Raw genomic sequence first — 25,195 nt, forward strand, 5'->3', positions numbered from 1 at the left:
ACCACAGATATATCATTATCATGACATCAGCATTCATGTCAAAAATGACCAAAAAGCTCAAGTCATACACAAAAAAAAGAAGTGATTTACTTATTTCAAAAAGGTAGTTGCTTCACAGGCCTAATTATCTTATTCAGTGTAAAAACAACAAAACTCAAAACTGCTCCTGTGATTAAAACAATGAAAACATGGCTCAATCACAGCTAGTGTAAACTCGGGTCAAGAAAACGAGCACTGCTGTCTGGAGGAACAAATCACAGAAAAACCCCTAACACAATAAGATAAACTTCTTGTATTTATAGCAAATCATACCATTTATTGCAATACTCAACAATTACTGCATGTTTATGTGATATTATGCAGTCCTAAGAGCAACATTATCAAACATAACAACTGAAGTAGAGTAGGCAATGTTTTAATAATAAGAACTTCTAACAGATTGGTCAATGCCACAGAGGGTTTGTAGAGAGAGAAACAAGGGGCATCGTTTAATGGAAATAAAGCCATTATTATGTAACTGTTTGCCTGTGGGTCACTGAACACTCCATAGATGGATGCATATAAAGATAAATGCAATCAACTGAATCGGTGAAACTCCACATGCAAATATTATGAAACCAGTCATGAAAGTAAAACGAGGTAAATGTCCACTTGTACCTCCAGCTGCGCCACAAAAACAACAAACAATCAAAGTCAATGCACAAATATGTGTTTTAGTCCAAGTTGCATGATTAACACGGCAAAACGCATAAAATCAAGTAGAAAGGGGTTTCAAGCTGGCGAGGGTTATATTAGGTAACATAAATAGAAACTAAAAGTGCATTGAACTATTAGAACTTGTTCATTTTGAGCAGATTTTACCTCAAGGGGTTCTACTTTTACTTAAGTAATTTGCAAAATCTGAAATTTGTCCATGCTTGCCTTCACCCCTGCAGACATCAATCAAGTGAAGAGCTGTTTTATTTTGTTCTCTCTTCAAAAATGCAACAATATCAGTGCTTTTTAAATAATAAAAATATTATTTAGACGATTTCAGTTTTGTTGGACTAATTATATGGCATCTGCCTGAGTGTCTTTGTGAATTTGTCCACACAATTGACAGGAAGACACAGATGCTGACCTCCATCTATAAATTAGTTGTTTACAGGCTTGCGGGTTTGAGTGGATATTGTTGGTACACAACAAGAGCACGATGCAGAAATAGCCTATTCTTATCAACCACCTTATCCCTTATTGCATCTTCAGGGACCAAATTGTGGGAGGTCACAGCTATGATTCAGCAGCAGTATTAATTAATACACACGGGAGTCACACGCATACACACACCTGAGCAAGATAAAAGAACAAAAGGGAGAAGAAATTAAAGACTTACTGTACCTGTCATGCTGTCGGTGGAGAATTCTCCAGCATTTATAGAGTCTGGCAGCCTGCAGCTGAGGACAGAAACATGTGTCAGTCATTTATAACAGCCACTTTCAGGATTTGATTAAAACTATTAAATTTCCCTAGAAATAATCAAGAGGGACAAGCAGCTCTACAATCTGAGCTCGGAGAGTACACACGACCGCTGATCTGTTGGGTATTCCAAAAACACAGATTCATAGCGTTCATGCATTACTCACGCTGGCCAGTTCCATTGAGCCCTAAGGACACTCCATAAATAGCTTAAGAATGACTCGCTGCTTCATTTACATCCACTCTGGCAGCCTCCTTTCAGCATGCGTGTGCGTGTGTGTGTGTGTGTGTGTGTGTGTGTGTGTGTGTGTGTGTGTGTGTGTGTGTGTGTGTGTGTGTGTGTGTGTGTGTGTGTGTGTGTGTGTGTGTGTGTGTGTGTGTGTGTGTGTGTGTGTGACCATGTGCCAGTGGCAGCCTTGCTCGTGTTTGGTAGACAGACAAGAGGAGGGGAAAACAGAGAAACCAGTGGACGGAGAAGGCTTTCACCGGCAGACAAATGGAGCACTGTGGCTTCAGATCGGCTAAGCATCACAAAGTGGCGGGACAGTGTCGTCACTCACAAACACAGCACAATGCCCCAAACAGCAGCGCCGCACATCTGGATCGCAAAGGCCGTTTGATGGGAACCAGGTAAACGTCAACTGCACATGTAATAATCCTGTTCATTAAAGCACCGTTTCTGTAGACAGACCTGAGAGGGAAATAACATCTATAATGAAAGAAAAACAAGAACTGTGTGGCTCAAGCTCATGTTCCTCCACCCTGACCCTTTGAGTCTAATAATACTCAGTTTAGCATTGAATAACTTCCTCTCATATCTCTGCTGTCGTTAAAAACACAGCTTCACTCTTTCTCTGGTACATTTCTCAGCATAAATGCACAGAATCGGCTTGAAACTGAACAGAAATTAAAATTCTATTGACGGATAAATGTCCTTGTTTTTAATATGCTTTAGTTAAGCATCAAGAAAATATTGACACCATAAATAAAAAAAATAAAAGCGTTATACAGTGACAGTTATACAACACCAGAATCCTGCTGCATCAAATAAAGCATTTCCAAACAGAAATGGAATGTTTTCACCTCGAAACAAAGCAGAAGCATCAGATTTACAGTATTTTCCATTTTCTCGGGTCCCTGGCTTTCTGGGACTTTTGAATATCAAAGCAAAAATGTATTTATAGCCGTCACAGTATCCGTCTTAGACCATAATGACACTGCTTTTTCCCATCTTTGTTTGACTTTGACACACACACACACACACACACACACACACACACACACACACACACACACACACACACACACACACACACACACACACACGAAGGAAATGAGATTCACGGACAAAAAAATTAATAAAAAATCTCTGCAGCCTGAATTTTACCACAATAAATCAAAGCAGATGCAAATCAACTTTTTGCCTGTGACCAGCAAAAAAAAAAGAAAAGAAAAACTTCTTTCAGGGTTTAGAGTGGACTGGTGTAATCACATAAGGCCATTAGTAAGTACAAAAGTTACTACAAACTGCTGACATATATTGCATCACAAAGGTTTCACATGCTAAGCATCTCCTTCCTGTGTTAATGGGGCGGAAGCTGTCCGAAACAAGAAACTCTGATAAGATTAAAAGCCCCCCAATTGAAAACAAGCGAAGCAACTCCCATATGAAACATGGCAAACGTTAAAGAATAAAAGATAATAAAACAAATCGCTGAGAGTTTTGCAGTCGCAGTAGTGACCCCCTGCAAGCAGCCCGTGGAAAACAATACATGAGCCTGTAAACAATGACTTCCTCTTTTTCTCACTGTATTCAGCCACAGACTAACACGGATACACTCGTTCAAATAAAACGACAATACCCAACCATCCATGTACAACTTTAAAACTATAAGCAGTAAAGTGAGTCGTGTTTCAGAATTACCTTATGAGTAATGCAACCCACACATATCAGCTAACATCTTGGATTACTGAGGCGCGTTTACCACCTGGATGACTGCTGTCAAGCACAGCTGGGCTCTGGCACCTAAAGGGAAACTATAAGCAGGAGATAGAACTACACAGTGAGGCCACAACTACCTCTGCAGTAACGCTCCAAACTAGTTGTATCCAGATAACGCACGTTTTACGTACCGATCACATCCGTCTGTCATGTCAAGGAGAAAGAATGTTGACAATAGAAGAGGAACAACATGTTAACTCCACATTTGGCACACACACACACACAAAAAAAAGAGAGCATTGGAGACGTCGCTGCTGCAGTTTGAACACACTGGCTCACATCATTTCCGCTTTCATTCACTCTCTGGGTCAACAAGCCAACCAGCCAATGGCAGTGACATCCCAGCAACCACCGATGAACACGATTTATAACGGTAATAAACCAACAGACACACATGCTCATAGTCACTGGACTTTCTATGAATCAGTGGAGCGTGGATCATGTCTACTTTCTATTTTCGTAGCTCGATTGCTCAGTTAAAATTGCCCCAATACAACGAAAGATGATGTAGTGTAATCCAAAGATGGAGGGTTAATGCGTTTGTAATAGCAGATTATTACTTAGATTATGTTCCTGAGACAACAGTGGAACTGATCGTACTTATAATTATACATCCAGAAACGATCCTTAAATGTTAAAAGCATAATAATAATAATAGTAATCAGGAACCACCCCTTGTGATGTCTAAGGAAATAATAATAATGTAAAATGAAAGTCCAGGTATGTTTTAATCCTGCAGAATACCTTGGATGAAACTAAAAAGTTAACCACCTGCGAGTGTAATTACATCAAAGCCAGAAAGGCAAGCATAAAGAGGAAGATTGCATGTGTATATAATGGTTTTTTTCTCCAAAGCTATGTAACGGAAAACTCTAATACTTTTATGTGATCCTCTGTGTCAGATGACCTCAAGTTGCTTCTTGTTCTGGACTAGACGTGAGTCGAGCTATGCATAACACACGGCCCCGACACAGCTGATACATTAAAAGTATTGTAATCCAGCAGGAAGTTAAATATGTTAAGATAAATGCAGCTGTGTAACAGTCAGGGCCCGAGCAGCGGTGACTGGGTAAAAAAAACTGCTTCTTTTTTTTCTCGGGATTAGCGGGTTAGCTTGCTAGCCGCCGTTGTTAAGTTTTACCTCCCGTTGATGTCAATGGGGAGCGTCAGGTCGTCCCCCACGACGGAATCCATCACGGCGGTTAATTCCTCTTACGGTATCCACAGATTAGTGAGACATTTCACCGACACAAACTACCAAAAAGCGGGACGGAATTCAAAATATCCCAGGCTACCGCCATCACGATATGGTAGACGTCACCATTGTGCACGTTGGAAACTGGTGCTGCCTTCAGGTGCTATGGGAAACAATTTGAATTTACAGCAAAACCTCATAGCAGACACATCAACATGCTAGATATAACGAATAAAAGTCACACATGTATATTTTTTGTCCTTCATTTGCTACTATCTCAATTTCAGTGTTTGTTCAAAACGTTGCATTGACGTGTAATAGGTGTTGACGTCTTCAAATAAGAACTGTCCGAGCCGTTGGAAATGCACCATAAAACAGGGTGGATACTGGTACAAAGCGATTGGCCAAAGCAAACACTTAAAAACACATATGTTGTCAATTTGAACGATGTTGCGTTGACACCCATACTAGCTGTCAGGTGTCTTTCTCTGACGAAGTGTTTATTTTAAGAATCGGTGTCAGATTTTCCATATAAAGTGCCCCATAAACATCCTACTGGTGTAATAACAATAACAGTGGAAGAGTCTCTGCACGTGCATTTTTGCGACGTTGGGATTATATGTATAAGTATTTGTTATTTATCAGTATTTACATTCAAACAAACACATAACTTTGGGAGGACTTTTACTCTTTGAAAACGTGTGTGCGTGTGTGTCTGAATTGTCACAGCGTTAAGAATACACTTTAATCCATATAATTTGTATGTGTCTGTGGTGAGTAGGGTGGCTGTTGTGTTGTATGGTGCAGCAGCATAATTAACACTTTGCTAGAGTGACTGGACTAATTATAGTATGTATGTGTAAAAAAAAAAAAAAAAAAAAGAGTAATCCCTGCTGATCTTCCCTGGTGCAAACAGCTGGTTCTGCGGCGCATGAAATCATCCACATAACGATAGCGACACCATGTGGTTGTATTCTCGATTGCAGCCAGATTAGTGCGAATACAAATGCGACACACAATTGTCCCTCAACGAAATTCGATGATGATTAGTTTCTGTGAAAAATGCACCGCTATTGTTAATGTGTAATGCCAGGCTGAATTATGCGTGCAGTTATAGAAGCAACCAATTTTATGTATAACTTATTTGCACACCATTTTAATAACATCAGAAGACACAATAAATCACTGTGACCAAGAAAGAGACATATATTTGGACAAAATCACTCAGACAAAGGGGATTTCACCCCCCCCCCCCCTTTTTTTAATCAAATTTGAAGCTGTTTGAACATGCACAGATAGAAACTTTCAGATTTCGGTGGACCTAATAGAATGTTTCGCAGAAATCCCCTCAATAGATGTTTCAGAAGGCAACCAATTGTGAAGTTTCACCCCAGAATTGCAAAGTATTTTATTCTGGACTCATTACATCCTTTTCCAACCACTAAGTCAATGTTAATTCATTAACTTTTGTATCTGCGGTGAATGCTTAAAATCATATTTAAGTGATGGTAAACTATTCACCTTAATAAAAATATATTTATCTATTTAGATTACATAGCACTGCTGATACAAAAGTTACCTATTATAGTATATATACAGTTGGAGAGACTTCCAAAGCACCCCATTAACATTCTTTAATGAAGTTATGTCAAAGGTATAGCAGTTAATCACACCCTATTATACTAATAAGCAGCATATGATGATTTAGTTCCTTTTTTGTTTTTTTATTCAGCTCCCTTTTAAAGGTCCCATATTATGCAAAAGTCCCTTTATGATAGTTTTCCAACAGTAGTATGTGTCCCCATAGCCTGTGTGTGAGGCCCCGGAAGTGAAGAAAGTCTGCCATCTCCCTCACTTGCTTGCTCCACTTTTTCGCAAACGTGTGCTCATACAGAGGAATCTGAGATTTTCCCTTCATGATGTCATGCGGGGAAATAACCACTCCCTCTGGCAGTGGATACTCCTTTTGATCCTCCCACAAGTAGATGAGCTTCGCCCTCTACAAGTACGAGCGGGTGCCATTTTTTCCCCCCTTGCAACCACAAGCATAAAACAAACATTGAGTAGACACGGACAGACACCGCTTATTAGCATTTAAAGGAACAGACACAGAAACGGCCTCTTCTCAGTAGAGGGACTTTTAGACTGGCTGAAATTTAGGACCAACGCTGGATTTAGCACGATACACTTTGAATATAATGTTGTTGGACCTGTATGTGAAATTGTTGGAAAACCTTGGGACCTTTCATTCTTACCAATGTGTGTAAAAAAAAAAAAAAAATGATAACGAGCCACACAAAATTGAAAATATTTATTGAACAAATGGACATTGAACAATGACTAAAGAGTAGACAGATAAAGGCACCAGAAATTATCTTGTTCAGAGTTTGATGACTTGCTGTATTTGGCTGATGTTTCCCAAAAAGGTTTCAATTATGAAGGTAACAGAAAAAAAAAAAAAAAAAGCTTTGCACCAAGTCCTATGTGTAAAATTGTGAGGTATTCTTAGCTTTTTAAACATCTACAACAGATTTACAAAAACAAAATAAAAAGAAGAAATTTCACATATTTGCATAATTCTTTAAAACACAAGTTATAGTATAGCACAGCCTTGGTACAGTACATGTTTGATTATCATAGAGAGAGAAAAGACCCAACATAACAAAAATTAAAAAAATAAAAGAATTAACATTGCAATAAATTTGTTCTCTGGAGCCCCAAATTTACACATTAAAAAAAAAAAAAAAAATCTATAAACTCCAAGACCAGTTGGGATAACTGATATATAAAGTTGTCAGAAAGAGTAGTTCAGCTTCAACCAACAGTTATGCTCAGTCAGCAACCACGTTAACAACATTAAATAACATTAAATTAGCAAGAGGGGATCCACTGTATACAGCAAGGTTTACACAATTATACACATTTGTGTCCAGCTACAACAAAGAAAATGTTTTAGTAAAACTATCTCCACAAGATGTGATTCTACCAAGTATTTCACACAGCTGTGTGTGAGGAGGGGGGGGGGGGTCTTTGTACAGAAGAAAGACAACTTTATTGTTTAAAAAAAAAAAAAAAAAAAAAGAACTTCCAGCCCTGTGATTTACACTGGATACCAAAGCAAAAATCTGGTCTTACTTTTAATAGTTATCTCAAAAATATTTTCCCTCAGAATAAGCATCTCTTTAAATTGCAGCATTTAAGAAAGAATCACTCGTAATGACCAACAGATGGCCGACTATCAGGGAACTACGTAGTGTTGGATGGGATATCACCATTGTTGTAGTGCACTATGGAGCTACGGCGTAGGGACTTTTTCTTTGTCTAAGCAAGCATGCACTATAAAGAGAATATATCAGAAAAGTGGTGTCATAACAGCACTATAGTTAGCACCTTAGATCATTTATGTAGCACCATGCATTTGAGGGAGGACCATGGAGGTCTTTTTTTTAGATTCATCAATCCTCTCCGTTGTGGCTCAGTTCTTCTCTAAGGATTGCCCGTACCTGTAGACTGTCAACTGTTAGATGGGAAGGTTGAGAGTCCCACGTGGCTAAATATCGTACCTTTCTATTTTTTAATTCATCATTTAATTTCACACTCCACAGATACAGAGGGTCTAAAAAAAACAAACAAAAAAAAAAACACTACCGAGAACTAGAGCTCCGCAGTCGTCCTCCTCGATGTGACCTCTGACCTCACTCTCCCTTCATCAGTGGCATCCGGTTTAATAATGTATTACGTTTATTACCAATACACCGACGTCCCCCATGTGGACGGCTTGCGAGCATCTCTTTGTGGCTCCAAATGTAATTTGCTAAGATCTGATTAGGCGCCACGTTTTTTTGTGTGTGTGTGTTTTTCCCCCCCCTCCAAAAACAGGGAGAAAATCTCTCATTTGAAGTCCGTACAAATGGGACATCTGCTCAGTTGAGCCTCTCGCTGGATTAATTCGCCTGTGTGGGATCGAGAGGAGATAAGCACTGAAGGCAATTAAAATGGCACCCCTGAAAAATCCTTCCATTTAGGTTTAAAATATCAAATTATCCTCTTATCTTCTATTGCACTTAAAAGATTTTTTATTTTTTTTTACATGAGATATACATGTATAAAAAGTTAATAATAAGCTTATATATATATTTATATGTACATTTAACTGATCCCAATTATGTTAATTCTTCTCTTCTGATTGAATTGAATTCCTGGAATCCCCCCCACCCCCTCTGCCCCCCCCCCCCCCAAAAAAACAAAAAAAACACACACAGCATACAGACTGTGTGCACTTACAAAAATAAGTTATTATAATGTCCGCTGATTAAACTTGGCCTTGGTCTCCCTTCACTAAACAATGTTCTGGAGAGATTCTGTGGCATAGAGCCTTTTTTTTTGTTGTTTTTTTTCCTCCAAGCAGGCACATTAGGTGGAGATCCATCTTGACGAGCTTGACGAAGCTTTTGCCATATTGAGAAGCTATTAGTGCAAGAACTCCGCTCTTCCTCCTCAGCTCTTCTTTGACCCCCCCCCACCCCCCCCACCAACACACCTCCCTGTACTTTCTGCCTATGTGTCTGCAGTCCAATGGGAGATTGGTAGAGTGAAGCAGGATCTATATGGAGGGGGTGGTGGCCTTTTTTGTTTTTTTCTCGGACAGTGTTTGGCCGTGGCTTCGGAGGAGGCTGCTCGGATGCACGCCTGCACGTGTGGTTCTCCAGTCCCTCCGTGCTCAGAGGGCTTAACACTCACAGGAAGCACACGGGACCTACTTCTAGGTGGTAATGCGAACCCGGACTGCTTTTCGGGAGGTTGAAGATATCGACCACAGGGAGCAGGGTGGGGTCCGTGGAGTAAAACACAAATTGGGTCTGGTGCCAGCGTCCGTCTTTTATCTGTATGTGCAATTCAAAAAAAAATTAAAAGTTAGTGAATTAAAAGCCAGAAATTCAGCAGCGGGTTATTCTCGGAATAGACACAAATATAGACGTGAAATCTTCGTGTGCTTCTTCTAAAAGGTTTTGTTAAATATTCAGGTAATATAAAGACTGTTGTCGTTAGCATTCCCGCCTCAAACCAAGAAGGTTTTAGATTTGACTCCGAGCACAGCGTTTCTATACGTGTTTCCTCCTTTAGTCCAAAAACATGCATTTGAGGCTCATTGGTGACAATAAATTGTCTGTAGACCGGTCAAGGTGTATCCTACTTCTGTCCATCGTGAGCCGAGAGCTGCTCCAGATTAAATTGGACAGATGGAAAGTCAAAAGTCATGAATTTTATTTTGGATTTGTATTTGAGTGGGTTCCCAGTCATCTTCTTCACCCAGCTTTGACTTGTTCCACTTTTTGCTTTGTAATGTGAAAACGAGGTGCCGTGCATTGACCGTCTATCACCGAGTCTGGATGTGTGAAGGCATGACATGGGGGTGTAGTGGGATTTATTGAAGGATATTGCTGTTAAATCTGCACGTGTACGAGTTTAATGAGTCTCTGAAATATTGTAGGTGCACACCACTCACCAATTTTGGGCTATTATACACTTTTCGGCTACAACTGATCCAAACTAATCAAGTGTAAAACATACACGGAAAAATGTTAAAACAGATGGCAGTATCTTATTCCTACCCAGCAGGAATCCTCCAAGACTTCTGGCTCCAGTTCTCCTCCGACCTCAAACACCTCCCCAGTCCAGGCCTTGAATTTCACAGACCCCTGGGAAGCCGGTTGATCCTCGGCCGACCTCCAAACCGAGGCGTTCAGACAGTGGACGGTGATGTGTTGCACGGCCTCCGAGCTCAGCAGGTGTAGAAAGTTCAACTGGACACGGCCGACAGTCATCGTTGGCTGCACACACAAAAAAAAACAAAAAAACATGGAGAAACGAGAGTAAAGTCACGTTAATGCTCGTCTATGTTGGGTTTATAATTCGTGTGATATTTTCCTGGTTTATTGTGGTGGCTTTCTACGTACCTTTGACACGGTTACTGGTTTCAGGCAAGTCTGTCCACCTCCAGTAAAGTTGCAGGAGACTTCTATTGTGTCTGACGAGCAACCCAGGTTGGGATCAATCCAGTAAGTGCCTGAACATCGAAAACACATTAATGACATTAATAATCCACAAAAACATGATCCGGTCTTTTAGCACAGCGGGCACACGATCCTCACCGTCATTTAACTTCTGTTCACAGCTGTGCAGGTCCCTGCAGATACGAGCAGGGTTATCCCGGGTGCCCAGTGGGTTCTTCAGGCTCTGGATCAGGTTACTGAGGTAGTGGAGGGTCTTAAAGATCTCTGCACCCTGGTCCAGCATCGGCAGGTCCATTACTGGCTTATTCTAAGAGATGGGGAGAATTAAAATCTGTAAAATCCTGAAGAGTTTAAAAAAAAAAAAAAAAAAAAAAAACATTGAAATATTGATAATCTACTAACCTCAGTCCTGAGTGAGGTGGGTGAATCCAAAAACAAAATACCATCTTCTTTCTGCAGCAAAAAAACAATAATGTGTTTTACAATTACAGCACATATCAACTGTATGAGCCTCATTGGCTGTAATGAAATGAACAAATATAACATGTCTTACAAATGATTGAGGGACAGCCGGGGGACCCTAAAGAGAGAGAGAGAGAGAGAGAAAAAAACAAGTATTAGTTACACAACCAAAAATGTACTTTCTGTTAAACCAATGAGAGTGGAGAACTTACTGGAAGTCCAGGGGGTCCACGGGGTCCAGGAGATCCCTGATGAAGAAGAAAAACATCCACACGAATGTTAACGTCTGTGTTCTCAATCAAGTGCCCACCGTAATATACAAATCACTTGGAATAACAGGGGGAAAAAAATGATATTCAAACATACCCTTGGACCTTGCACTCCCTGTTTAAAAAGAGAGAAAAGACAGATTTTCAGCTGGGATGTTCGTTTTAAAATTCCATATTTCACAGAGCAGACAATGTGAACAACGTGCAAAACTGAATGAAAAGGTGAGGAATACTTACATTCTCCCCACGGTTGCCTTTCTCGCCTCGAGGACCCTGTGAAGACATGCACCTGGTCAGTACGCTGAAGAGCGACAGCTTTTAGAAAAGGTCACGCTTCTTTCAAGGATAAGACTTACCGCGCTTCCACTGGGACCAATTATTCCCACAGGGCCAACCACTCCGATTCTGCCCTGATCAGGACAAACAGGAGAAATGGAGTGAAATAGGGATCTTGAGGATTTCATTACTAAAAGTGTAATCTGAATAGCCTTCTTACTATTGTGCCCTGTGGGCCCTTTGGTCCCCGCATGCCCTTTGGCCCAAAGTCTCCTGGCGGTCCCTGAAAACAGCAGTGATATGTTTTATAGCCACTCATCAAACACAACAAAAACCCATGTGTTAAAGAATGCTCTGTTATACTCCAACCGCGATTTCCAAGTTAATCTGTGCCTCATTTTGAGACATGTGGCATCGACTAACCATTTCCATATCGCAGACAGTGTTTCTAGCAAATAAAGTCTGGCCTTGGCTTCTGCATTATGATTTCAATAAAAAAACTAAATCAGATCTTTACTGTTACACAAACAGGACACAGATGAAATATGTTTTTGGGGTTTTTTTGCATGATGGAAAATTTGATTTACACTTGGGAGCGTAAATCAACTCCGGATTGACGGATGCAGCCAGTGCTGAAAATGAGACTACTTTTCCTAAAACTGGTGATTTACGAAATGAGATTATAAGGACCACAGAATAGGAAGTGAATGGAAGAATTTTTCTTTTATTAACTAGATCTTATGAGGAAAGAAAACAGCCTGTGTTTGGGAAAACTATGATGGGACTGAGTAATAAAGCTGGAAACTGGCTGTTTCTTCTCTGTCTATATATGAAATATTTAGATTATTCTAGTTTATTTGACACTGAAATGTATGTGGCAATGCTTACTTGTATATTCAAACATTCCATTTTCATCAGAAAACCTCTACTTTATGACTAATTGAATTTTATGTATACAGTGTACCCCCCCAACCTCACACCCAATAGTATAGTATACAGTTTTTTATTGTATTTTAAGATATTATTGTTGATGGCTGATAGATTCAAAGGCAAAAAAAGCAAAACTCTTCCAAGATACATCCTTATAAGTAATCTGTAATGGTGTAATTTCACTTTCAATTTTATAATTTAATTTGTTTCTATGACACAAAAAAGTGTGTTTTAATGATGCACTCAATAGTTTAATGCTTTTTTCCATTAAGGTTTTTTCTAAAAAATTAGACGTAAAAAAAAACCCAAACATGCTAAGTATAGGAATCCACATGAACCTAAGGTTCTTGCCTCATTGTGAATTAGTATGTGTCATATCCAGTCGCAATTTTAAAAAAAAATCTTTATTTTGGCTGAAGTAATTCCCACAGTATAAAGGTGATCATGGTTGCATTATGTGCAAACAAGATCCTGTCTTGTGACGAACACATGAACATACCCTCGGTCCAAATACGCCCAGAATTCCTGGAAACCCTGGTGCCCCCGTATCGCCCTGAAGAAGAATTTAATCAACAATCAAAACGCTAAAAAACAATGTACACGTTTATCAAGAATTCCTATTAGTCAGTGATAATATAGCATACGTATGTACATGCAGCTGATACTTACAGGTTGTCCTTTGGGTCCTGCGTCTCCTCGTAGCCCTGGTAGTCCCATCCCACCTTTAAAACCTCGTTTTCCTGGAGGTCCGCTCTGGCCTCGAAGGCCCCGCTCACCCTGGATGCAGGAGTATAGAGAAAAGTTTCATCATCATCAAAACTGTGATATCATATATTGCTTGTTTACTCATACAACATAACACCTGCTCTGTGTTAAGTTGTGTGAAGTAATAATTATATTTACTCTTACCTTTGGTCCAATGCTTCCCTGATCACCTGGGAGTCCGACAACGCCGGTTTTACCACGTGAGCCGTGTTTACCGGGAAGACCAGCCTCGCCATCATCACCGTGCTCTCCCTAGACACATATTGGGAGATCACAAGATAAGCAAAAGCTCTTGTTCCGACCGCCATGGGAGCATTAGATGTCGAAAGAAATAGAGCAGGAAATCCCATTAAATACTGTCCAGATTGGAATGAAGTTCACTTCATGTCGTCAAGCTGAAGATGAGGCTTTTCTGTTGCTATGAACCGATGATAGCTTTTCATAATAAGACCCAAATATGTCCAAATTTGTATGGTTCCAAAGAATGAATACTGTTTATATGTGAACTTTTATGAAGACAAAGCCCTTCTTTATCCTCCTACTACAGTCAACTCTTGAAAGACAGCAAACCCAACAAACCTGGGACTTTGTTACTCCAACATATAGCACATTGCAATTATCACTTGTACCTCTAAAGAGTAGTACTTTGGGTATAGACGTCTAAATATACACCGATCAACCATCATATTATGAATATGTACAGGCTCCATGTTTTGCAGCCAGATACACAAACTGGGATGTTTTCTCATAACCTTTCTATCAGAACCAAATAGGCTGGCGTACACACCCACTCTGCACTAATGATCTTTGACAGCCCATGAGTCTTTTCCAGGATCACTACGTTTCCATCCTTGGACCACATTTGAAATGCTCCGATCAAGACATCTAGTCACCACAATTTGGCTCAGGTCAGACTTGCTCAAATCCTTTATATTTCCCATTTTCCCTGCTTGTGATGAATCAGTTTTGATGGCAAAATTGCTGCCTAATTAATCCCACCCACTGACAATTGCCACGAGAGTCATAATGTTATGTCTGATCAGTTTGTTTTAAGTTTTCTGAGCAAAGGATTAATGATTTCTTTGAAGGACTCACCGGCATGCCTGTGCTGCCATCTTTTCCTGGGACTCCATCAACCCCGGGTACACCCTCCTGCCCTTCTGGACCTACGACACCTCTGGGACCAGAGGAACCACCCCCACCCTGAAGGGACAAGAGGACATAGGTACACGTATAGGTATAATGAAATTATTAGAATCTTTTTTTCTAATCTGTATTTGCTTGAAAATTTAACAAATTTTTGCTTAGACCTCATTTTCATAAATAACTTAAAAAAAAATTCTTATCTTACCTCGGGTCCTTTGGCTCCTTTTTGTCCTGTCTGACCTTTTTTGCCCTTTAGTCCCTTAAAAGATAGAGGAAAGAGATTTTCTATAAAGAATTCACTCCAAGGCACTTCAGTAAAAGCCAGCAGCGTCTGGCACTTATTTGCAGAGGTCACAACAAGACTTCGTAAGTTTCCCTAAAGATTTACAAACTCAGCGTCGAGGCTTAATCAAATGCAGCTTCATGAAGGAATACTGAAAGCTATATAAATCTGTGCATGCCATTCTCTTTAAGCATTAAACTGAAATGAGAGCTGTGTTGTGATCTGTGACGAACTGCAGTGAGCCCATTTTCCTCGGTTAGTTTTTTTTCTTTTCACACATTCAGCTTACATCTTTTAAAGGTAGAAGACACAATCAAATGCAGGGAATCACTCAAATAAAGTACTACTCAGACAAAGCAGAACCTTGGTAATTGTAATCGAGCAAAGGTCAAATTGTAATCGTAATAATACAAGGTTAGAAACTCTTATTGTGTAACACAACTAACTCAGGAAATATCTAAATTTTAACGTCCTTACTCGGTCTCCTTTGGCCCCTTTCGGTCCTTGCTGTCCTCGTGGTCCAGGTTGTCCCTGAAAAAGCCATTTGTGTAAATAAACGCTTCTAAAAACAACTTGTGTGGACACACCTTGGTTGTTTATTTGTATTGAATTAATGTCAGCTGCATATGGAAATCACAAGTTTTGACACTCACCGGCAGCCCAAGAGCTCCAGATCGGCCTCGCTCTCCGTCCACACCAATCTGACCCTGAAACATATCAAACCCGGTGTTATGAACCCAAATGTCAATGTAAGAAACTGCTGGATGAAGTGAAAACCCTCTGGAGTACTCACTTTGTACCCTGGATCTCCTGGTTCACCTCTTTCTCCTCTGTCACCAACAGGCCCCTGATAAAACCAGAATTATATGAGTCAACTGCAAATAATGTGACTTCTGCAACCGTATTCATAACAATCAGCGGGAAAATGAAGCCAGGTAAGTCAAATGTGACTTACTATGTCACCTGGAGGACCAGGAGGACCCTCTACCTTCCCATCGTCCCCCTGCTCGCCCTGCAGATACAAACAATACACACTTTTAAAAACAGTTGGTCTTTGTTTCCAGTCATCATATTTACAAGAAAAAAAAATAATGAAGCACAGTAAACAAGATGCCAAAATGGCCAAGGGTCCAGAACTTCTGATCCAGAGACTGAGAGGCTTTAGTCCAGACTTACTTGAAAAAAATAAAAATAAAACAAAACGGAGGAGGGGGGAGGGGGACGGAGGCTGTCTGGTGCTCATATTTAAGAAACTTTGTCTATTTTGACCGAACTTGCGTTTTTCAAAAGGTGACTCTCTAATATAAAATGATCCACTTGTATGTATATTAAGGGCATGTCATTTCACATTAGGCTGATCTCCAGTTCATGTATGGGTTCGGTTAGTTTCCATGTGGGATTTGCATGTTCTCCCTGTACATGCATCCGAGGCAGTTTTGGTTCCATTCAGGGTGTATTCTATTTTTTTTTTTCTTAATCAGCTGGGATAAGCTCCAGCCCCCTACCTTATGATAGATAACACAGTATTGAGAATTAATGCATTAATAGATGAATATGAAGTGTTAATATCCAACTGTGTACAGGAGGCATTTGTATTTATTGCCAATTCCGTATCCTGGTTTTCTTTCAGGTCACTCAAATGCAATGATTGTTTTTTTTTTTTTTATATTTCATCCTGGACAAATGATTCTAATCCTGATAACACAAAACGAAATCTAACTTGCTAAGGCTTTGCACAGGTTAAACGTGAAGCGAGACAGGCCAGGTCAGGATGGTGTGGACACATCCTGAGGAGAAGTGGTGGATATTTTAGACAAGGAGGTCATGAATGTAGGAGGACATGGAAATGCTTTGTGTAGAGGAGGCAAGGTTAGGGTGATCTGTTGTGGTGACTCCTGACGGGTGCAGCCGAAAAACGAAATAAAAAAAGAACATCTAACTTAAAAGAAAGGAGAAAAAAACAAACATGTTACACATAAAGTGAACGAGGTGTACCTTTTCACCTTTTGGTCCTGGAGACCCCATGGGGCCTTGTGGTCCCTGATGGCCCTGTGAAAAAAAAAACCCAGGAACTTGTGTCAAACACACAAAAGAACCAGAAGACGTTTGTGTAAAGTTCCTCGTAAAGTGATCTTACTTCATAACCGCCAAGACCAGTGTCCCCCTGTTGACCCATTCGACCAGGAGCTCCCTGAACACAACAAATCCTTTCAGTTGATAATTGTAGTCCAAATTAACTGTGATTTTACAAGTGGTTATTATTGTAAACATTCATATAAGTACTGTTAAACTTTACCACGTGTCCAATAGTCCCTCTGGATCCCTTTAGCCCGACAAAGCCCAGCGGTCCAATCTTTCCCACGGTCCCAGTCTCCCCAAGGTAGCCTTGATTTCCTTTGGCACCCTACAAATGTACAAATGATGGCATCCATGTCTTTCACATGCAAAGATTGAGATTGACGGAAGGATTAGTGGTGGATGATCATCTGATGTTCAAACCTTTGAGCCTAGTTTGCCTCTTTCCCCAATTTTGCCAGATTTTCCTTCTTGACCCTTGAGTGAGGAGAAGAAGAAACACATTAAGAGAAGATACAGGGATATTAGTGGACGACGAAGGTGTTCACAAGGTGGCTTACCCGGACGCCAGTGAGGCCAGGACTTCCAGGTGGTCCTTCCTTTCCCTTTAGTCCGATTTCGCCTTTTTCTCCCGAGTCACCCTCCTGACCCATGTCACCTTTTTCACCCTGAGAATATTCAATATTCATAAATACATTTACCAACCTACACCGAATCCAAGGACATCAGGAATATCTATGCTTCACCTTGGTTCCATCGGGACCGGATTGACCGGCTTCTCCCTCCAGGCCTGGCTCTCCCTGCGCGCACAGACGGAAACCAAAATAAATAAAGTCGGCAGCAAGTATATAATACAAAGAATTGATTGTTTATCACTGGTAAACATACCCGCTGTCCAATTAGGCCCTGCTCTCCAATGTTTCCAGCAGGTCCAACAGCTCCCTATCACACAAAGACATGATAAACCAACTGTACTGTGGAATGTAAATAAAGTGTAACTCGAATATGAAACTGCAGCAGTGTCACTCTCTCACCTTCTCTCCCGGCTCGCCTGGCAGTCCTGGTTCACCCACGTTGCCTGGAGGACCCTGAAGAGTGTATTCCATAAGTATCATCAGAGACAAAAGGCATCTTTGTGAAGTAGTTTCACTGAACAGAATCGTGAAATCAAAAGAAATTATTGATCCATCGGGGAGACGGAGTGGAACTGATGGCACACATTTAATCATTTAGTCCCAATAGACCATTTTGTGACATCTGTGACACGCGTGTGTGTGTGTGTGTGTGTGTGTGTGTGTGTGTGTGTGTGTGTGTGTGTGTGTGTGTGTGTGTGTGTGTGTATTTTGTGTTTAGATGTAGAGTTCAGCTTAAATCTATGTTAAAATGAGATTCAAAACTAAGCTTGAGGTCTTTGTTGTTGTGGTTGAGGTTATAATAGCAGGCTGGTGAAAGAACTACGTCAAAGCACAGAGGTGTTTGTGTGTATTTGTTTTGGTTGTGGGGACCTAAATTTGTATGGACAATCACATTATTTTAGGAGAAGACATGTTTTAACATAGGTATGGTTAGAGGCTAAGGTGAGGGTAAGAGTTTAGGGTTGAGCATGCCGCAGTTACGGATGAGTTTAGTTCCAGTAAGTCGATTCAATCTCCCAGGAAGGCAAGAAAGCAAAAGATGTGTGCGCATGAGTGTGTCATGCTTAAGGTTTGACCAAAGAATTAACATTTAACATTCATTCATGGGGTTTTATGATGTTTAAGATCTGGTTTTTAGGGCAAATATTCTCACCTTTTGACCAATTTCCCCCAACAGTCCCACAGTCCCCGGTGGCCCAGGTGATCCCTGCAGAAAACAACAGAGGAAAAAAAACCCACTTGAGATGTTTAAACCTTTTAATCAAATCAAATCAGCTTAAATTCGGTGGAAACTGTAAAAAAAAAAGAGGATGTTGACTTCGAACCAGCCAGTGGCAGATAAATCAGCAAGCCATCTGTAAGCAGTTTGGCTCTGAATGTGATGAGTAAGTGTGCCACTAATTATGCTTGTAAAATGCTGGTGCTTCGCCAACGATACTTATTCATCTCAGTTTATATGAATAACGTTTGTTCCCCGGTTGACTTGCATCCAGCTCACAAACAGTGACGGTAATTCAACTGAAATCCCCTGTGTTGTCCTTTATTTGTATTTCTCAGTAATTATCAAAAGAGAAAAACTAAACTCAGAGTTGCATTGGATTTGGGGGGAAAGCAATTGTGCAGCACAAGAGAGGAGACATTACACAGTATATAAATACAACTTGTTTATGGAGCCTGTCGGCGTGTGTTTGTAGAGTGAATGGACAGTTTCTGCTCTTTCTTTATGAGAGGGGAGATCAGTTTATTCTGGAGGGCTATGCAATAACAAAAGACAATCAATTCAATTATATTCGATCCGTTCATCTTCCATATCACCTTATCCAACTACAGTTTGAAGAGAATAGCAGCTGATCACAGATAACCATGAGCTAAATAGAAGTCATCACAAGTCCATAACAGACCAAACACAGATAGAAAGACACTTTTATTCCCACCTATGGGCCTTTCAGAAAGACAATTTACTCCACACACAAACCAAACCAAATATTACATTGAAACAGGAGCGTGCTCATCGCTACACCGCAGCTTACCCATCCATCCATCCATCCATCCACCCATCCATCCATCCATCCATCCATCCATCCATCCATCCACCCACCCACCATGTGAAAATGCATGATCTCAAGTATTTTACAGCAGATGACATAGTGTTGCACTCGTGTATTGCCAATTAAAATGCAACACGTGCCACTTTAAATACACATAGTCTACTGTATAGAGTACAATAAAAGTATCAGCCATAGTATTTAAACTGGCAACAGAGTAATATTAACGAATGGTTCCTGCGTGTGAACACAAACTATACGGGACTGGGCGCCTCTGGACGACACCCAGCATGCATACATACAGTCCTTCACTTTTCTGCTTTGCATCTCACACGGCTCATAAAACTAAAACCAGGAGAAGGACAGCAAATATCTAACAGTCAAGATTCTATCCATTATAGCAAGAGCCACACTTATTTTCTGTTGGAGGGGCACAGTTCACTCTCCTGCCACTACTGAACAGATGTGTGAAGGATGAGACAATTCTCTGGCTCCTCTGGAGGAAACATTTAATACAGCTGAATATATTTTTTAATAAGCACTAAAATATGTCTCGTAAACTACCTGTTGGCTGTTTGTGCTCTGCAGCTAACAGGATTGGGCGCAGTGAAACCAGGCTGCTGTGCCGTGCCAAAGAGAAACTAATGAAACTTTGTGAAAAGGGAATCGAGGAAGAGTTTGACAGGCAGATTAAACGAAATAGAAAGGAGAAGAACCAATCGAATATTAACAATGACAGGATGTGAGGATACAGAGACGTGAATGAGAAGATGGAAAACAGACTTCGTACCGGCTCGCCTGCTATTCCCTTGTCCCCTGGAGGTCCCGAGGGCCCTTGGACACCCTGAAAATACAACGGTCAGTAAATACACAGTACACATATCACAGTACACAGCATCATCAGCTATTTCTATGTAAGAGAACAATGAACTCACAGGAAAACCTTTAGGCCCAACGTCCCCCGTGTCTCCAATCTTTCCCTGGAGTGACACAAAAAGAGGAAAAAAAAAAGTGTAGAACAGGATTAATTAAACTGCAGTTCATCAGTGCGTGATCCGTGACGTTCACAAAATAACAGGTCCGGACCTGTTACGCTGACGCATGTGGCGAAAGGATCTGAAGGCTTGCTATTTATATAATAACAGCTCGCACGATGATCAGCCACTCCATTATGACCGCTGACAGGTGAATTGAAAGAAACCCCGCTGGTTATCCCTCAATCGTAGCACCAGTTAAAAGGTGGGGTATGTTTGGCAGCAAGTGAGGATTTTCTCCTCAAAGTTGAAGCACAAGAATGGGTGAGCGTAAAGATTTAAGTACAAATTGGAAAAAAATGTAACTGGATCAGAAGATCTCCAAAACAGATGTTCTTCTGGATCTGCAGCGGTCAGTAATTATCAAAAGTGGTGACGAGGTCATGGTCCGCTGAGTCTCACTGATGAATGTGGATAGTAAAGGCTGGCCCGTTTGGGCTGATGAGATGCTGATATCAAACTGTAGAAGATAAACGTGGTTCTCATTGATCGCAGTTCATTGTAATTTCTTGTGTATTGGGCTGCATAGAGAAGTCGTGATGCCAATAGTGACGTTTTGTCTCACACTGAGAGTGTCATCGAGGACGTGAGTGTCAAAACTGAACCATGGCGCAATGGAAGAATGAATCAAAGGACCTTGTGTGTTAATGGTCGCATTAAGGCCCCGCCACACAGTTTCCAGTGTTTGCTGCTATCGTGTTGATCGCCCATACCACACCTTGGTCATAATGTAATGGCTCTCCATAGATTATATCCATATATTTCATGAAGGTAAGTATTGTTTGACAGGTTTAATTGCAGGTTGAGCAAATACAAACACTACAAATGAGCCATGCAAGAAACTTAATGCTGCATTACAAGGTATGGAAATCTAGCCCACAGTTTGTAAAAAAAGAACAACAACGACAAAAAAACTCCTGACAGTGTTTTTCTCATGAGGAATATGCTTTTTTTTTTTTTTTTTCTTTTCACCGCAGGCTTCCACACTGCTGGTATCATGCAGCTCCCCTAAATCATGCACATATCTCGCCCCTCCTGAGAAACATAAGCACCGAAAAAATATATGAGCCTGAGGAGTGGAAAAGTAGAAAAGTACCCCAAAGCTTTACCTGTGGTCCAGGGAAACCTATTTTTCCTGGAGGACCGTCAAAACCCTGCGGAGGCAGAAAGAAGGATGAGGCACGATCAGTGTCCAGACATCAATTTATTGTACATTTCCTGCCTTCTCAGTGGAAGGAGAAGATGTGCGGCCTGCTGTTATTTGATGCACAAGATCCAGTTTCCCTCTCAACAGTCTCTTATGTGTGCTGGATTAAACATTCGTGTGCACCTCTATGGTATTTTTTTTATAGCCATTACTCTCGTGGTTGCCAGCATCCTTACCTTCTTGCCTTCTATCCCCAACTCTCCTGTTGGACCGTCGGGCCCAATCGCTCCCTGAAACGCAAGACAGCTGTCACTTCACCAACAGAGGTCACTGTAACACTGCCAGGCAGCCACGAAGTACTGTAAACAAACATCTCTAGTATAGCTTGACACCAGCTGAACCCAGGTGGGGGAAACTCTCTGAGGGGCTCCGCTTCGAAAATGCATTAACTGAGACAACAGAGAGATAATGATAAGGTCACACGAGGCACCGGAATCGATGATTTGACTAAAGTTCACGATACAAAGTGTGGGAACACACACACAGCTCATACTTAAAACACTCCCCGTCAGAACAGTGGGACTGTTTAGATTACATGGGTGCAACTGTCAAACACAATCAACCTAATGTACATAAAGCTCGACAAGTCCAGTGTGCAGGGATAATAAATAGGAGACAGGCAGTCCATCTGCTTTGCACCTGCCACCAGACGAGTTCCTCATCTTTACTCTGGGAAAAAAAAAAAAAAGCTGGCAAGTCACTGAACTTATACTAACTTCACAAGATGTATTTTTGTAGATTACACTACTTCCTTTCAGATATTCACTCATTTCAGTGTTATCACTTATTCCATGTATATGAACATGCTGTGTCATTTGTTCTAGTCAACAAAGAAATAATAAAAAAACTTTTCATCGTCTTCATAACTGGAAATAGAAACAGTAACAACTAAGCGTATTTCCCAGCATGATTTTCTTTTCTTCTTTAATCTTTGAGAACGGATAATTATATAAAGAGGAATGAGGAAAGGTCAGCATAGCAGTGCAGAGGTTAGCACTCTGGCCTCACAGTAAAAAAAGTTGTCGGTCCAAATACTGGCCGGGCCTTCCTATGTGGAGTTTGCATGTTCTTTCAGCTTGTGCGTGGGCTTTCCCATCCGGGTTCTCCGGTTCACTCCCACAGAAAAGCAAAAATAGATTATTCTAAAACAGAATTTTATCGTTAGTAAAATTGAGGTGAATCAAAATGATGTAAAAAAGGAAACAGTTGCAGACTATATCTAAAGACTTACAGATTTATAGAGTAATTTAATTGAAAGAATTAAAGGCATCAACCAAGCACATGATGAGGTAGGCGATACTTCTTATTGCCTATGGCTCATTTCCAGCATTTTATTTTATATATCTGCCCGTCTTCTATTAGCTTAATCCAACTTAGTGTTGTGGGGGGGTTGAAACCAATCACAGCTGACCATGGGCAAAAGTCATCAGTCCTTTAGATGGAGAACAAAATAAAGAATCACAATCTCATCACATTCGCGGTCATTTTTAACGCCATTGAAAAAAAAAATGAGGTGTTTTTTTCAGGGTTGTGAGAATAAACCATTGTACCAAGAAAAAAGAAAAAAACGACCTCTGGCTCAGTGTCAAACGGGGAATATTATTGCTCTGAGGTAAGGGTGCGAACCACTACACCACCTTGTAGCCCGATAATATCTCATAACGAGAAAACCATTAGGAAGTATGCCAAAGAACCAAAAATGACTACTTGGGGTGAGACAAGACGTATGTGGTGAGTTGAGGAGGCTGGAAGGACACGATGTGGCTCCTGCTCTGCGAGGGTGGGTGGGTGGGTGGCTCACCTCCCACACTTTGAAAACCACTGTTCTAATGCTAACAGATGCTACTGAGACAGAAACTGTGTTTGTGTGTGTGTGTGTGTGTGTGTGTGTGTGTGTGTGTGTGTGTGTGTGTGTGTGTGTGTGTGTGTGTGTGTGTGTGTGTGTGTGTGTGTGTGTGTGTGAAAAGAAAAGGCAGTCAAGATGCTGGCTCGCTGACACAGAGGAGATTCTCACTGACTTGATAATCAAGACACCGTGAGGGTCAGTGTCAGTCCCCACTGTGGTTAGAAGTAACAAGCAGCTTACTGTGATTTTCTGAGGATAATTAATTGTTTCAAAGCAAGTATCAAATACAACATGACACAGCCACAAAGGAGGCCTTGTTGTGTGAGTGATTGATGACTGGGCACAGTGGGAGCTTGGCCCGCGGAGAGCAACGCTTGCTGAAGTGCCATAAGCCTATTATTCATAGAGCTGGATGAGCAGCGCTCATTAACATTCCTGTCTGGGGTACCTGCAACCCGCTGGGTGCGTTTACATAGCCTGATTAGCCAATGAGTAAAGAACATATTTCATCCAATCTGATCATGGAAAAAAAAACACTCAAATATTGTGCCTGAAAGTCAATTAATGACATCAAGCATCTGATGTTCTTTAAACAAAAGGCGGAGACGGAACAACAGGAGCACGAAATTCAAAATAATCAACATCAGCGGCACATATATTGAATCAGGTCAAAAATAACCACGGGCCGCTGAGAGGGGAGGGATGATGAGTCTGCCTTCCAATGTGGAAAACATTAGTTGGTTCGGACGTCATGAGGAGTAATTATACGGAGCCTGATTAGTCTGACTGGAGATTCCTCGTGGCTGGCGTCCAAATATTGAGTCAGAAAGTTTGGATATCACTCACACCCGTAAGTAAAGCAAGGGAAACTGAGACAGGAGTGGTACTAACCTCCTCGTCTGATGCCAATACGCACTTTAGTCTGAAGCCCCAGCACGTCCGTACTCGAAACAACTCGGATTTGAGCAGAGCCCGATGTCGCATCGCTGTCAAAAATTAATGCTTCACGCTAAGTAGCGTCTTAAAAAGGCGTGCATTCATCTTCTATACTGGTTTATGCTGTTAAGAGTCGCAAAACCCATATATGCAAAGAGAGGAAACATGCAAACTCAATCTACCACCTTCGCGCTATGAGGCCAGAGTACCAACCACTGCGTTGTGTTGAGAGAATGCAACATCCAGGAAAAATAAATAAATAAATAAATAAAATCGTGAAGAGAACATGCAAACTCCAGAGGTTTGAGCCTGTAACGTTCTTCCAATGGGGTGACAGCGCATACCACTGCAGCAATGGGCCATATATCTTTTTAGGTCGTCAATATTTAACCTTTAAGGGCAATTCAGGATAAGACATATCAGATTTTTTTCTTTAAATTCCACCAAATCTATATATATATGTGTGTGTGTGTGTGTGTGTGTGTGTGTGTGTGTGTGTGTGTGTGTGTGTGTGTGTGTGTGTGTGTGTGTGTGTGTGTGTGTGTGTGTGTGTGTGTGTGTGTGTGTGTGCGCGTGCGTGGTTGCATACATATAATGTCACAGCTGCTAACAGATTCTG

The 25,195-nt window shown here is 41.0% G+C and overlaps 2 protein-coding genes across 2 annotated transcripts in view; both read right to left on the reverse strand.

The window, feature by feature from the left end:
* cdk5rap2 (CDK5 regulatory subunit associated protein 2) overlaps positions 1-4,819 on the reverse strand; it is a 34,432-nt gene extending 29,613 nt beyond the window's left edge. The window contains exons 1-2 of the mRNA XM_080476882.1: positions 4,599-4,819; positions 1,378-1,433 (exon numbers count right to left, since the gene is read on the reverse strand). Of these exons, the coding sequence (XP_080333008.1) occupies positions 1,378-1,433; positions 4,599-4,651 (109 nt within the window). The 5' untranslated portion in view covers positions 4,652-4,819. The remainder of the gene's footprint in view (positions 1-1,377; positions 1,434-4,598) is intronic.
* A 4,230-nt stretch (positions 4,820-9,049) lies between these two features.
* col27a1a (collagen, type XXVII, alpha 1a) overlaps positions 9,050-25,195 on the reverse strand; it is a 74,574-nt gene continuing 58,428 nt past the window's right edge. The window contains exons 29-61 of the mRNA XM_080476934.1: positions 21,971-22,024; positions 21,697-21,741; positions 20,489-20,533; positions 20,344-20,397; positions 18,662-18,715; positions 17,908-17,961; positions 17,762-17,815; positions 17,620-17,673; positions 17,434-17,541; positions 17,297-17,350; positions 17,094-17,201; positions 16,935-16,988; positions 16,793-16,846; positions 15,753-15,809; positions 15,591-15,644; positions 15,451-15,504; positions 15,275-15,328; positions 14,720-14,773; positions 14,464-14,571; positions 13,513-13,620; positions 13,273-13,380; positions 13,103-13,156; positions 11,894-11,956; positions 11,754-11,807; positions 11,635-11,670; positions 11,495-11,512; positions 11,341-11,376; positions 11,220-11,246; positions 11,069-11,119; positions 10,805-10,973; positions 10,610-10,719; positions 10,265-10,483; positions 9,050-9,535 (exon numbers count right to left, since the gene is read on the reverse strand). Of these exons, the coding sequence (XP_080333060.1) occupies positions 9,389-9,535; positions 10,265-10,483; positions 10,610-10,719; positions 10,805-10,973; positions 11,069-11,119; positions 11,220-11,246; positions 11,341-11,376; positions 11,495-11,512; positions 11,635-11,670; positions 11,754-11,807; positions 11,894-11,956; positions 13,103-13,156; positions 13,273-13,380; positions 13,513-13,620; positions 14,464-14,571; positions 14,720-14,773; positions 15,275-15,328; positions 15,451-15,504; positions 15,591-15,644; positions 15,753-15,809; positions 16,793-16,846; positions 16,935-16,988; positions 17,094-17,201; positions 17,297-17,350; positions 17,434-17,541; positions 17,620-17,673; positions 17,762-17,815; positions 17,908-17,961; positions 18,662-18,715; positions 20,344-20,397; positions 20,489-20,533; positions 21,697-21,741; positions 21,971-22,024 (2,373 nt within the window). The 3' untranslated portion in view covers positions 9,050-9,388. The remainder of the gene's footprint in view (positions 9,536-10,264; positions 10,484-10,609; positions 10,720-10,804; positions 10,974-11,068; positions 11,120-11,219; positions 11,247-11,340; positions 11,377-11,494; positions 11,513-11,634; positions 11,671-11,753; positions 11,808-11,893; positions 11,957-13,102; positions 13,157-13,272; positions 13,381-13,512; positions 13,621-14,463; positions 14,572-14,719; positions 14,774-15,274; positions 15,329-15,450; positions 15,505-15,590; positions 15,645-15,752; positions 15,810-16,792; positions 16,847-16,934; positions 16,989-17,093; positions 17,202-17,296; positions 17,351-17,433; positions 17,542-17,619; positions 17,674-17,761; positions 17,816-17,907; positions 17,962-18,661; positions 18,716-20,343; positions 20,398-20,488; positions 20,534-21,696; positions 21,742-21,970; positions 22,025-25,195) is intronic.

This window comes from Lipophrys pholis, assembly GCF_963383615.2.
Source record: "Lipophrys pholis genome assembly, chromosome: 12".
Taxonomy (NCBI): domain Eukaryota; kingdom Metazoa; phylum Chordata; class Actinopteri; order Blenniiformes; family Blenniidae; genus Lipophrys; species Lipophrys pholis.